The following is a 15,190-nucleotide window of genomic DNA, read 5'->3' as shown; positions in this document are numbered from 1 at the left end:
AAATGTAATCTATTTTAACTAGAAATATTATTTTGGTAATACATGGCTATCCATAGTTGAAGCGCAGATTCAAACCATGGTTGAACTAGTCTCTGAATGTATAAGTAGTGTGATAAGACATGAGTGGACTCAAATCAAACTTTAATGAGCCTTTGGTCAGAGTTAGTACTTTATCTCTCCCCTTATAACTCCATTCTCAATAGGTGATCTCAATCACGATTAATCCATTAATAAATATCCCCGGAAGAATCATTCTTTGTAATGGAAGTAGTGAAGAATAAAATAAAATATTTTTGTATCATGGCTCTATAATTGTACTGTATAACTGTCATATCCAAACATGAATAATTCAAATGAAAAACAAATCAAAACACTATCCCCCCCAAAAAAAAAATAGCCTGAACTCAAGTGTGGTAATATAGAATACATATATAACATTATGAAATTCTATACTATTATAAACAGAAGCTGTCTATCGAAATTGTCACAAATTGCCATGTATTTACAGTCAAAATAAATGTTGAGAACTTTCTCTCTATTCAATTATAGGAATCGTTCATTGCATTTCAACTCCTTTATTAGGATTTTACAGAAAAGTGGAGTGAGTGAAAAGCTAGTTTGACACAAGTCAGCAAAGAGTATATCTTTAATGTTGAACAAAACTCAAAGGCATTATTTTCCTCTTCTCATTTTTTCATCTATCTCTTATTACAAATTAAATCCTTTGAACCAATGACAGTTACATTACTCTTTATTATTTGTACCCTTCCCTAACATCTCAGTCATCAGGAGTAAAAGATCACTGTACCATTGTTCCTGAGAGCATTGATTTCTTACAACTTCTCAAAGACTACTTCAATTATTTCCCAGTTAGAAGTCTTTTCCCAAACACAACACAATAACATTCATTTCACCTTTTCATCACATAGCTTTTAAGCTGATCTGCTGCAAAGTTATCTCCACCTAATAAGAAACCAATCTTTGGCATGCAATATGGAGTAATTCATTCCTTGATATTTTGCAAAGCAGGAGTGCAAAGCTCCCATTCTATCCTTCAAAATTCCTTAAAAAGCTGATTCATACTCCGCATCTATATCTTAAAAATGAGAGATCAGTATGGTCCCTTTCTATTCTACTAACCGAGAGATTAGCATTCCCAGTTGATTATTTACAAATCGAGAGATAATAGCCTCCCTTGTATAATTACCAATCAAAGAGATTAAATACTCTTTTGTATAATTACATATGGCGAGATTAACATTCTCTTTCATATACAAACAGGCAAGATGAATTATTCCCATCTTGATATGATTTGAACGGAGACAATTCTCATTCCCTCTTCAAATCACTGCCACAAACGACAAAAAAAAAGAAGAAAAAATCCAAAGAGCATAACTTCAGCTTCTAAATTCTAACACACAAACAACATTCCTGTCTTTTCTTACAAGTCTCACTTTTAATCTTCTTCTAGGTATCGGCAAGAAGAAAGATACTACTCCTTTCATAGTCTTCTTACGCATACATCCCGTTGGTTTTGAGGGAGTCTAGCTCAACATCTTTCTCATATGCCAGTGGTAGATGGGTCTTGGCTTGAAACTGTTTCTCTTTGTTTTCCCATTCAGGTGTTGGCTTGAGAAGAAACAGAAAACGCTGCAAAAAGATGGGAAATTCGAACAAAAATGCCAACTTACAATATGATACATTTAGATATGCTTTATTTAGAGATTTATATTGTTGACATAAGATCTGCTGTTACATTTGACAAAAAGTTTCAAATGTAAATATCTTATGAAGTACAAATGAATATCCAACATATACATATTCAATTCCCATAGAAAAATAGTAAATTTACTTAAAGCGTTAAATATATATAATTAGATCACGCAAACCTTCAGACTTGAAAAATGGTAACAGAATTCTATTGTACTATATGATTACTTTGTAATTTCAAATGTGAAGAAAAGGTGTCTTGTATATCATCTTGCAATGTGCATGCCCATTTTTACTGATAACATTACAATCTTTAACATTACTTATGACTATGTTATCATTAATACTATCACTGCTATAATAATTACATTATCATCATCATTATGATAACTTGAATTTTGTTATCATCATTATCATATCAAATTACCTTTATCATCAGTATGTAATTGTAATATAAGTTGTAACAGAATCATAACAGAATGGTGGTGGTGGTAGTAGTAGTACTACCACTACTACTATCATTATCATCATTAGTAATATCATTATCATCAACATCATTTCATTGACTTCATATCACTGATCATTTTATTGGTATGATAAAAGTTTAATGCAAAAATCATGACGATTATTTTGTCATATCAGTTAAGGATAAATAGACTATTACTCTACAACCCCATCCATTACTGTGTTTTTTGAAAAATAGGAATGGCCATTTCTTACCTGAGCATAATTTTCTCCTTCTGAAGCAAAGCATAGCTTGATGACCATCACAAGCGGGATGGTCAGTAGAGGTACAACGGCCATTAGCCAGCCAAGCACCTCACTCCACTTAGGGTAGACATAGTCCCCAAAGTAGACAGGAACGTAGTTGATCATTCCAAACACTGTTATGAACTATGGAAGGTAGAATGAGAAGGGAAGGGAAGTTATTATACAAGAAAGATAAAACAATATTTATCATTTACCATCCAACAGTGCTTTTCAGGATGGTATCTGCACCATCATGCAATCTTTAACAAGATGTCGCTAAGGTAAGCACATAATACACCCACCTGTAACACGGAAAAATGGAGTTATTGGTCAAGCAAGAAAAGTGGAAGATGGCGACTTGACATTTGACCTTCTGACCTCAAAATCAAAGGCATTCCTCGGATCCATGCTAGTATCATACAGACCAAACTATATATGTCTAGGTTAAGTTAACCTGAAGTTTTCATGTTTACAAAGACTTCAGAAGGGTAAGATGACAGCATGTCACCATGACCTAGACCTCAAAAATCAATAAGCTTCCTGGGATTCATCCTAGTATCACACACCAAATTATATGAGCCATTAAAAGAATTAATCTTTTGATGGTGATAACTTCTTCAAATATTGCATCAATCATTTATAAAGCACAAACATGTTTCCAATCTGTCCATGTTGCATAAAGTTGAATCTTTCATGTTTTCTTTTTTCATTAGCTCTGAAAGGAATAGTTACCAGTATAATGGCAGGAGTAATGACGAGCCAACAACTTGAATACCAGTAAAGGAGTGGTGTCAGAACAGGTTGCATCCACTTGTACTCGGCAACCATACGTCTGATATCACCCATGAAACGACACACACCTAAAACATCCAAACATTATAGAGAAAATTGTGTTTCTTTCCAATAAAAAGGTTGATATAAAGATGATAAAACAAAATTTGAAAACATTGGTTACGAGGTGAAATTGATCAGGGGTGATCACAAGCCTATCAAACAAAAGTTAGGTGGCGAGTAGCCAGAAAAAAGGGACTTATAGAACTTGTGTGTTAGCAAAACCTACGTCATGAAAATAGGCAAAGTTGTTTCCAATATTTTAAAAACATTATATCACAATCGAAAACTGTGAATAAACAATTGTTCTTAATGTCTTATTGCTTCATTTGATGATATTTGGTAATGAGCAAGCTAAACTGGTTTTATTGGATTGCTGGGTCATGTATACACCAGCTCATTTTATATAAGAAGAATTGGACTAAAGAGTGCTAGTCAGTTGAAAGCGTCTCGCTTGTTTGGATTACTTTTCAGCACAGTCTGCTCGCCGGTAAATTTTCACTAGTCTTTTAAGGTAATTTTGATTTATAATACCAGTTTGTCAACTGTGACAAGCTTGTTTTTATTATGTCTGAGAACCACTAAATACTTACACTCTAATTTATGCAATGATCAAGAACAATAACCTACCATAGAAATAAACAACAGCCAAACACTCAAAACAGCCCACCAACATGAGGGATATCCAACAGCTGTACCAGTTTATCAACTCAAACATATAAATTCCACCCTAGATAAAAAGAGAGAGATAGAGATTATATTGTAAGTAAATGACAATGTCATTGTAATTACGGCCATTTTATTATGTTATGTTGGAAATGAAAATAAACAAATTTGAGAGAGAGAGAACAGTGTGATTACATTTTGTTCATCAAGGAGTTGAACAAAATCATTATATCAAACATGGTAAATTATTCATAATTCTGTTGAAGAAATAAAGAATTTCCTTACATTAATTTCCTAGAGTATCAGGTTGATTAGACATAGACATTTTCAATTATGAAATCCTTTCAGAGGACAAACAGGTACATTCATCTTGGTAATTGTCAAATGCAAATTGGAATGAATGCATCCTCTTGAAATAAGCAATTTTCACTAATTTTTAGCATGCTTCCTCCAATATGTTCAGACAAGGTGTTCTATAAACCAAGTAACAAACCTGATGTGTTTTCGCCTGCCCCCCCTCCCCATAAATTTCCCTGTAAAAGTCCCCCCCCCTTTCGGGAAAATCCAAGTGACTGACCACTTAGTTGTGGCTATTTCACAAAGACTTACCACCAAGGTAATTGCCATGGTAACAGGGATTAACAGCCAATCAAAATCAAGAAGGTTTCCATGGTTCTTACAATAATGGCAAGTTATGAAGCCATATGAAATTAGAGGGAAATTCTAAAATAGAAGCTGCTCAAGATTGAAAAATAATTTGTTGGCTTCCCTGGGTTTTTTTTTTTTCTGGATCATGAAAAAAGGTGTGTGTCATGCTAATGACTGTTACTAATGACTTATTCTATTGACCAGCCATGGTTTGAGATAAGGATGGTTTATCAAATAACAAAGATCCATATCAATATCTTATAAAACAAATAATTCACATCCTTTTGCTAGGGCATTAGAATATTAGAATAACAACCCAAATTGTTACCTTTGAAACCGTCCAAATTGCCCTTTACTATGCCTGAGGCATGTTGGAAGTGTTCCATAGGTACCTCAGGGTATATTTCTTACTAATGCCCCGGATGATGTGCAATATTTGTATTATACCATACCTGAGAAGCCATGGGAAGTCCAAGAAGAAAGAAGAACACACAGACTATAAGGGCCACTAAGGTGCCATGTTTTCTCAAATGATTCGGGAAGTAATCAACCAGTCCACTCACAACAGTCTCCACCATCCCGAACTGTTGACAAACAAAATAAAACAATTTAATGTAAATAACGCTCAGGCAATACAAAAATTCATCATCATGTGTTTTATAGTATATTACCTACATACCTGTACAAGTACACTTATATACACAAAACTGTGGCATAGTATTATTACCTGTGTATCAAGTCCGACAAGGAAGAACATGAAGAAGAAGAGAATAGCCCAGAGAGGGGCAACAGGCATCTGGGAAATTGCTTCCGGATAAGTCTCAAAAACAAGACCTGGACCTGAAAAACAAATGGTCACAATCAAAATCAAGTGATTTATATACTCATATCACTTTGTATTATGTTTGAATGAAAATGAAATAAAGAATTGAACTGAACTGTATTGCATTGTTTAATCAATTTTCTCCTAAATTGGCATCTAAATGAATTTGCTATTATATAGAGAGAAGTTTAAACAGTTCATATTTAATAATCTGCATTTTTGTCATGTCTAATTGAATTTAGGTGTTACAAGCTGATGCAAAAAAAAGTTGTGATGAAGTTGTTTACATGAAAATGGGGCACATCATTGAATCATACACGTTACATTGATCAATGCACATAAGATAAAATCAGGAGAACACTAACCTTTGACTGCGACTTGATCAATTGAGATGCCAGTCTTATAGGACATGAATCCCAGCGTTGAGAAGACTACGAATCCCGCATAAAAACTACTCAAACAGTTGATTATGGGGATACAGATTGCATCACTGTAGCGGAAAATTGGATTGTGGTTAAGATAGAAGCATTTATTTCAACCCAATAAATGTTGGTTTTTAAAGTATAACCATGTCATATACTGTTGATACCAAAAACTAAAACAAAAAATAATTGACTGTAAGAACAGATCAAATGACAATGAAATCTTTCTGATTATAGTTAAGATTAATTACAGTTTGAAGTTGTTTTGTCAGTAGCACATTTAAACAATAATATATTCAACAGTGCATATATAAGACAATTAGATATTGACTATATATAGATTGTTTCCAGATTCAAATTAATTCATTTCACATCCTTTAAAACAAAATAAAATATGCATAAAGAATAAAATAGATGGATGAGATTATAATAAACTTACACAATACAATTGTTGTTGAACTTGTTGTAGCTAGAGAAAGTAAGAACTCCACCCCAAGCAGGTCCAAGAGAGTAGAAGATCTGTGTTGCTGCTGCACCCCAAACCTTCAGAGAGGAGTGAGATGGAAATTATATATATAACACCTCTATAAACCATATAGTGCCCTACATTACTGTGTATATATTGTAGTTTCAATTTCTTTAATTTTTCTCAAAACTAATATTTTCTTTAAAAATCTACATACTTAAAAACACAACCTAACCTCTAAAACCAATTCACCACCTCTCCCAAAGCAATTATGAGCCAAGATTGAAGTCGTACTTTTATTGCAAAAAAAAAAGATATTTCAATGCATATAAAAATCTTTATTCTCCCCCTTAGTAACTGATCAGATCATTAGTCATTCCTATATTTAGAGGAGTTACTTATTGCTTTAATCTAGAAAGTATCCAGAATGTAGTCAACGTATCAAGAAATTATGAAAAAATATTTTAAAACTATAATCAAATAGTTGATACAATATACACACAGAGAAAGGAAAGACATCAATAAAACCAACTGAGAACTTCTAAAACAAATATCTACATGTAAAGAATTGTGCAAAATGGATGGACTTACTCGAGTCTCCTTGAGTTTCTCCCAGCGAGGTGATAGGTAGTAGTTGATACCAATATCTGCTCCTGGTAGAGTCACGCCTCGGATGAGAAGGATTGTGAGAATCACATAGGGAAAGGTTGCAGTAAAGTATACCACCTGTTATTAAAGGGGAATTGGAAAAGGGGAAAAAATAAATGTATCATTCTATATATTCAGTAATTTCATATGCAATATATATTTCAGTTTAAGTATGATTTTTGTGTGAAATAGTTTCATACATAGCCCAGTCTCCAAAATAGAATTCGGTATTTCAGTTTTGAAATTTAAAATAATTGCTTTTTTATGAATTCACAAAAGTCTGTTCATATATCTATTTATCTCTTCATTTATTCTCTAAAATCAGTAAATCTTGTACAGACAGAAAAAAATACAAATATGAAGTGAGATAATACATTGAAAAGGTGAATACCATACAACATAACTTTCATATCTAAATTGAAATCATGTCTCTTCTTACAGTATCACTTCTTGACATTTCAACACTCATCCAAACTCTCTTACTATTTCTTTCTTTTGTCCTTGTGCAACTTGGAATAGAACTTTCTACATATATGCCACCATATACATATTATCATTATTATTATGGGTTGAATCAGTACCTTGCCAGAGCTCTTCACACTTTTGCAGATGCAGCAGAAGATGACAATCCAGGAGAAGAGAAGGCATACAACAAGCTCCCATTTCATAGCGCCCATGTCATCTAGATTGTGACCATCAACACCTAATACATAGTTGCTGAAAGTAAAGCCAAACAAAATATAATTAATATATACCCATATTTACCAATTACTCTTTGTTTAACTAGATCAGCAGCTGACCCAGGATAATATTTTCATTTTCCTTCCATGTTTGGAAACTTTGAGTGCCTGGCTGCAATTACTTACTGCCTGTTATGCCTCCTGGCATGTAGGGCAGCGACAAAAGCTCTCCCGTCTGTCAGAGGTTAGACATTTCACCCTCCATTGGTCCTCCGCCTGGCTACAATAGACCCAAAACTAATCAGATCACAGCACTCCTCCTTTTTATGATACTTCTTCAAACAGATCTTAGGTTAAGAAACCAAACAAGAATAAGAAATTTTCAGCAGGTATATGATATGACCGCAGTGACCTTTAGGACCTAACTTTTTACCTCAATCAGTGTTGTTCTAAAACTAATCAGTTCACCGATCCTCCAATATGCAAGTTGATTCGTCATAAACTTTTTCAGTTATCACAAGGATAATTAACAAGAAAGAGTGTCGCTAGGGCAAGGACATAATACGCCCGCCTGTAATGCGGAAATTGGAGTTATTGGTGAAGCAAGAAAAGTGACAGCTGGCAACTTGACCTTTGATCTTTTGACCTAAAAATCAATAGGCTTCCTGGGACCCATGCTAGTACCATACAAACCAAATTATATGAGCCTAGGTTAAGTTATACTAAAGTATTCGCGTTTACAAGGACTTCAAAAGGGTAAGATGTAAACATGTCACTGTGACCTTCACCTTGACTTTTTGACCTCAAAATAAATAGGCTTCCTGGGATCCATGCTACACACAGTATCATTCACATGTAATTATATGAGCCTAGGTTTAGCTATACTGAAGTATTGGCATTTACAAGGACTGCAGAAGGATAAGATGAAAACATGTCAATGTGACCTTTGACCTTCTGACCTCAAAATAAGTAGGCTTCCTGGGATCCATGCTAGTATCATACACACCAAATTATATGAGCCTAGGTTAAGTCAAACTGAAGTTATCGCATTTACAAGGAAAAGTTAACGGACAAAGAGACAATAATAATACGTCCTGTCTAGGATGGGTGTATAATAAAAATAGGATGACCTCAAATCATAATGCTTCTTAGTCTAAACGAGTTTCCACTAAACTAGTTCCCAGTAAACCAGTTTTAGGAAGGTAGTGAGAACAGTGTCCTTCTACAATCAGGAGCAAAGCAAAGGCATGATAAATATGAACTAAAATTACATTAAGGTAATAAAATATCCCCAACCCCAGAGTGAATCAATCGTCAACCTTGCGCACCCAGGGTGAATAAAATGTCACGCTTGCACTATTGTTAACCGACCCGACAGCCGAGTTTGTACTCAATAAATCAGTTGCCTAAGCTTCTTCAAATCCATTTCATGTGAAAAATGGTGAAAATGATTTTTATCTCTTTCAGATTTTATCTTTCCTCATGTGGGAATTTCAGTTGATACATGTATATAGTTTACAACGATGCAAGAAATTCATGCATAGGATATGAAATACAGTAGCCGCTTTCAATCTTTCTATCTACAATACACGTCATTAAAATATTTGCATTTTAATTAAATTTACTGCACCAGCAGAATTCACATAAACAAGCTGGAGATAAGAATCACCTAAAAATGAACAAATTATTTCTATCATCCTCTCTTTCTGCATATATTTTTTTGGTCTCCGTTTCTCTCCTCTCAAGCTCTCCCCATGTAATCTTTGTAATCTCATCTTGTAAATCCTAAGTACCCCTGCATTGATTCATGTGCATCTTTTAGTCTGCAGGCACAGACCCTGATTGAAACTTTGACGAGCAAGTGTCTCCACAAAAGACTAGCACATACAAAACTTGCCGTTTCAATAATCAGCGAGAGGGCCTTGAAAGCATGAGTAGGCTGCACATTCAGACACTTAACTCGAGTGAAGGGTTTGCACAGCATCTTGCCTTACTGGTCTTCCTTTATCTCACTCTATCTGTTTCCCCATAGCCCTCCCTCAACCACATCCCGTGTGTCTCTCAAATATCTCTACCTTCTTCTTCTTCCGTCTCTCTATGTCTCTACTATCTCTGTCTGACTCTCATCTTATTCTATTTGTCTCTCACCTCTCTCTATCTCATCTTCTTCTATCTCTCTCATCTTTGCCTGTCTATCTGTATCCCTCCTCTCTCTTCTTCTTCTGTCTCTCTGATCTCTCTTCTTCTTTGTTGTCTACCTCATCTATGTTTATCTGCCTCTTTTCTCTCTGTCTATTCTTTTTCTATCTCTCTCATTTCTGCCTATATGTATGTTTTTCGTTTTATGTCCGAAATCATAAACAAGTGGAATGCCTCTGGCAGTCTCGCTTGCATAACGCAAATCGATATAGCAGCAGTGCTTATTTGAAAAACAGCTAATGAATAATTATTCACAGAAGAAAATACTAATATGATAAAGAAATATTATGTCCATTGACATGTGCAAAGCAATCATTCATACTTGATTACCCTTATGTCGATGTTTTATGAGCAAGTACCATAAACTTCCTAAGTTATGATACCAATTCAACACATACTCCAAACACAGCAAGAGTTTATTGACCTTTAAATGACCGTTGATCTTGGCCATGTTCCTGAAACACACACACAGGGTATTCAGGGATACATTGCTGCTCTTATGTCCAAGTTTCATGAACTAAATAAATAGACTTTTAAAGTAATAATGACAATTCCACAAATACCCCCCAACATTATCAAAGTTCGTTGACCCTAAATGACCTTTGACCTTGATCATGTGACCTGAATCTAGCACAAGATGTTCAAGGATAATTGATTGCTCTTATGTCCAAGTTTCATGAACTAGATCCATAAAACTTCAGTTATGATGATGATTCCTCAAATAACCCCAATATAGCCAAAGTTTGTTGACCCTAAGTGACCTTTGACCTTGATCATGTGACGTGAAACTGACGCAGAATGTTCAGTGATACACTATTACCCTTATGTTTAAGTTTTATGAACTAGGTCCATATACTTTCTAAGTTATGATGACATTTCAAAAACTTAACCTTAGGTTAAGATTTTAATGTTGACGAAGCCGCCGTCGCTGCCACCGTCGGAAAAGCGGCGCCTATCTCTGCTATGCCGGCGAGACAACAAACACATAAACAATAATTTAACAGCTCTGTTCTTCCGTGGGGTCCAATATAATGTCTTTCTCCTGTCTCTATTATGTCTATATGTCACTCCAAACTCTTTCTCTCTCCTCTTCTTCTTATTCTCTTGTCTATGTCTGCCTTTCTCATTTATCTTTCTCCTCTTGTCTATCGGTCTCTCCCATTTTCTTTTCTCTTCTAATTCTCTCTTATCATATCTGCTTGTCTATCTGTCTCCCTCATCTCTCTCTCTTCTCCTTCTGCATCTCTCATTTTTTTCGCCATCCCCTTCCCCTCACTCTATAAATATCTAAATGAAAAAAATATATATTACTCCTCCTCTTTTATTTACGTACTAGTAAAACTCCTGGGATGGGCGCTTGGTATCATTCAAACCCATATCCATGGCAACGGATGAGTTTTCCTGACATGCGTCCGTGTTCCACGTGTTGTTGCATGATTTCCATGGCACCTCAGATGTGAACGAACGCACGAAGAAAAGTGTAGTCCACGCCATGATGATGTTGTAGTAGATGGCCACCATGCCTGAGATCATCACCATAGCCCATCCGATACCTACAAAATGAGAAATTCAGAGTAATTATAATAACCTCCGATATTGCTTACAAAAATAGGTGTCACTGTCTAACATAGGCGGATCCAGGGGGGGGCCGCCCTCCCCCCCCTATTGGCAGAGCAAAAATAAAAAATAAAAAATGGGGACAGAAAAAGAAGGGGAAAGAGAAGATGAGGAAGACGAGTGAATAAAATAAGATTAGGGGAAACCCGGAAAATAATAAAAATTTCTTTCATGTTATCATATAAAATTTTCGCTCGCGCGTCGCGCTGGCATTGCCTTTAGATGTTTTACATATTTGGAAAAGGGAATTGCATCTTTTATCCGATGAACAAGATGCACTGGCCAAAAACTGGGGAAGTAGTTTGATCTACAAACATCTGAGATTTGGGCCATAATATGCGGCTACAATGGCAACATAATTTCTGACAAATGCGAGAAATATATCTTGCCCATCCTTGACTCAAGAATTAGTCCATTCATGAGAATAAGTTAAAAACTGAGGAAATAGTTTGAACCGCAAGATTTTCTCTTATTTTTGCCTGAAGTTGAAATACCGTTACATCACAACACAATTTCCGAAACATGCTGAGATGTGTCTTGCATATCTTTACCCCACTGAAGACCCATTTTAGTTCTAAATTACATGAGAATTGGTTAAAAACTGAGGTAGTAGTTCGAATGGCAAGATTTGCAACGGACTACCCGCCCGACCGACCACCTTATACTGGACGTTGATTCCTATATACCATGGACCTATCACAAATAGGTCCATGTATATACCTACCCCCTTCAAACTTCGTTTGGCGGGGTATAATTACTTAAAGAGAAGAACGAATTTTTCGGGCCATCTTTTTACGTGTCAGAGTATGTTCTGCATATTATGGATAGAAAAGGTGCATAATACTACCTTCTCCGGCTTCCCCTATGGGCAATTCCATAAAATGATGAACCTTTTTTTTTTACATCCGACCCCCATTTTTCTAAAGTCTTACTTCATTTAATAATGGTCATTTGACAGCATTACAGACTGTCAAAAGAACAAAAAAATCAGAGACAGAAAATCTCATGAAGGTCCCAACTATAGGGGGTCGGACGTAAATATTTTATGGAATTGCCCCTATGCATAGAAATACCTTACCATTTTAAGTCTACAGTCACCGCAAAATGTCATAAATATTTGATAACATCAATTTTCCCAGACAAATGAGCAAATTTATACAAGGCGTTGCAAAGATTGTGAGAATATTTATTGAAATAGAAAAAAAATGAAAGTTCCTTCTTGCTTCCAGTCGTGAGGAGAAATTGATTTCATGAATTTTAATGGACAGGATTGATATCAGTGGGCATTACCGATAAGAAAACAAGACAGCGTAACGAAGAACAGCAGAAATTGGGCGTGACAGTCATATCGGGAGGGGTGTTATTAAAACAATGAAAGAGAAAAGTTGTCAAATTTGGGGGAGCGTTTCATCAGCAATATTGTAATCTAACCAGTTGTCAGATGTGACAATTTCTCTTGGTTATGATTTACCGAGAAGCATCGTAAGTGTCGGATATAAATAATACGTCCTTTCACGAAACGCTTCCTTGATCATAATGTGTTTTATCTACTTGTGTATATTACGAAAAATTCGTGACTGATAGACAGCAGGACTAGACCGATTTAACATCGGTCATTGCCATGACCTGATATGATGCCATGCGGCAAATTGTCTAAAGGCCTGGTCACACCGCCCGAGCGTTGTTGGAGCGGTCGTGGAGCGGTAGGGAAAGAGGATCGAATTTCGCTCTAAAAATTGGGGAAAAAATCGAAAACAAAAAAACAACAATCGAAATCGAAAATGGTAAACGGTAGCGAGCGGTGATGATTTTTTTTCTCTCCGCTCCACGACCGCTCCAACAACGCTCGGGCGGTGTGACCATGCCTTAAAGGCCTGGTCACACCGCCCGAGCGTTGTTGTAGGGAAAGAGGGTCGAATTTCGCTCTCAAAATTGGGCGGAAAATCGAAAACAAAAAAACAATCGAAATCGAAAATGGTGAAAGGTAGCGAGCGGTGATGATTTTTTTCTCTCCGCTCCACGACCGCTCCAACAACGCTCGGGCGGTGTGACCAAGCCTTAACAAAATTACGGAAGGCAGGAGATTTATCGTTAGGGCAGCAATTCAAAGAACAGATTTAAATCAGGATAAGAACGGGGGGGGGGGGGTGATGTTATAGGTTTGTAATTTTTTTTTAATTATTATTTATGGTTAGCTTTTAGATTGGAGGGACATCGCCGGAGCAAATGTTATGGAACGCCAGATATAACCTGGACTATAGAAAACTTTTGTTGGCTCCAAACCTACAATAGGTTTTGAATTATTATTATCGAGATGAATCGCTATTTAGTCTCAATCTTTCAAATTTGCAAGGGATATTTATAAATGAATGATCTTTGAAGAAAATCAACCTTATTGTTGACGATTAGTTTAATATTTCTGTCACAATATTATTGTTATCAATACAGCAACACTTTCAGAAACATCAGTTTTGAGGGAAAAGTCGGGGTATTTCGTTTGGCCCTTTAAAACTCGAGTCGTTTGTTATGTCAAGTGTATGCCTAACATTAGGATCACTTTTACCATGGACCTATTAGGTCCATGCTTTTACTCACATTTGTGAATAAACTTAGCACTGTCGTGTATTACGATCCAAGTTAGGAATCAGCTTAGTGAAACAGACCCTGGGGTCATTTCATAATTCTGTTCTTAAGTCACGAATAACTTAGGCTGCGTTTATGCGACCTCGACCCAGAATCGTGATTTGAATCACCATTTGAATCATGATTCAAAACAGCAGCATGAATCACGATCCGACAGAATCAGCGTTTATACGACCATCTTTCTAACGCTGTTTCTCCCTGAATTCGGGCCGATCCAGTGCGCATCACAGTGCGCAGTTTGACCCAGGAAGTATAGGTCAACATTTTCGCACGTGTTTCTAACTTCACGTCGGCTGCTAGATTTTTGCTGCCGCCGGAGCTAACGCGCGATCGTTTGTGCAAGTGCAACGCTTACTCGGCTTCCGAAGTAAAAATTCTTTTACTTCCAGAATTCCGTGTATTGTACCTCGTATTGTTTTTGATCGGGAACCAGAAGGGGTCTTCATCCTCCCTCCCACCTCCCGATCGATTTTTCTTGTCTATGATGGTCCTGTACTGGGCACGAATTCTGTTAATTTTGTCTCGACAGGCGGTGCCACATCTCCGTTGAAATCCCTCCCTCGCAAGCGCCGCTGAAAGGGATCGTCTTATTTCTGTGAATCCCGGTAAGGGATGCTTGTGCTTCAGGCTGAGCCCAAAGCACAAGCAGAGCCCCGAGTTCATCGTCAGTCCAATTTGTACCTTTGGAACTTGAAGAAATGATGGATGAAAACAATGAAATATACAAATGACGCTACAGTACAACCCCGGGGTACAATACACAGAATGATAATTCCTAAATGCTGGCAATACTGCTACACGAAAATTAACCTGCACGAAACACAGCGCGCGCCTTTGAGTCGAACCCGGAAGCACGACACAATGACGTCATAGAATCATGATTCAAATCACGATATCGTTCATACGACCTTTTTCGTTCGTGATTCTACAGAAACGTCTTTCCAAACGCCCCTTTTTTCGTGTTTCATGTTTGTGATTCTAATCATGATTATATTCAATTTCGACTAAACGCAATCGTGATTCTGCAGAATCGTGATTTGAATCATGATTCTAATCATGATTCTAGGGTAAAAAAGTGTCGAATAAA

The 15,190-nt window shown here is 36.4% G+C and overlaps 1 protein-coding gene across 3 annotated transcripts in view; it reads right to left on the bottom strand.

The window, feature by feature from the left end:
• Positions 1–15,190, bottom strand: part of LOC121407665 (sodium- and chloride-dependent glycine transporter 1-like) — a 53,544-nt gene continuing 38,354 nt past the window's right edge. For all 3 annotated transcript variants that reach the window (XM_041598866.1, XM_041598851.1, XM_041598857.1), the window contains exons 5-15: positions 11,177–11,396; positions 7,546–7,681; positions 6,908–7,042; positions 6,290–6,393; positions 5,794–5,918; positions 5,333–5,445; positions 5,058–5,189; positions 3,922–4,021; positions 3,193–3,320; positions 2,431–2,604; positions 1–1,650 (exon numbers count right to left, since the gene is read on the bottom strand). In XM_041598866.1, the coding sequence (XP_041454800.1) occupies positions 1,513–1,650; positions 2,431–2,604; positions 3,193–3,320; positions 3,922–4,021; positions 5,058–5,189; positions 5,333–5,445; positions 5,794–5,918; positions 6,290–6,393; positions 6,908–7,042; positions 7,546–7,681; positions 11,177–11,396 (1,505 nt within the window). In that variant the 3' untranslated portion in view covers positions 1–1,512. The remainder of the gene's footprint in view (positions 1,651–2,430; positions 2,605–3,192; positions 3,321–3,921; positions 4,022–5,057; positions 5,190–5,332; positions 5,446–5,793; positions 5,919–6,289; positions 6,394–6,907; positions 7,043–7,545; positions 7,682–11,176; positions 11,397–15,190) is intronic.

The sequence above is a fragment of the Lytechinus variegatus genome, chromosome 1, assembly GCF_018143015.1.
Source record: "Lytechinus variegatus isolate NC3 chromosome 1, Lvar_3.0, whole genome shotgun sequence".
Classification (NCBI taxonomy): domain Eukaryota; kingdom Metazoa; phylum Echinodermata; class Echinoidea; order Temnopleuroida; family Toxopneustidae; genus Lytechinus; species Lytechinus variegatus.
The sequence above is the reverse complement of the archived record's forward strand: the minus strand, read 5'-3'. Positions and strand labels throughout refer to the sequence as shown.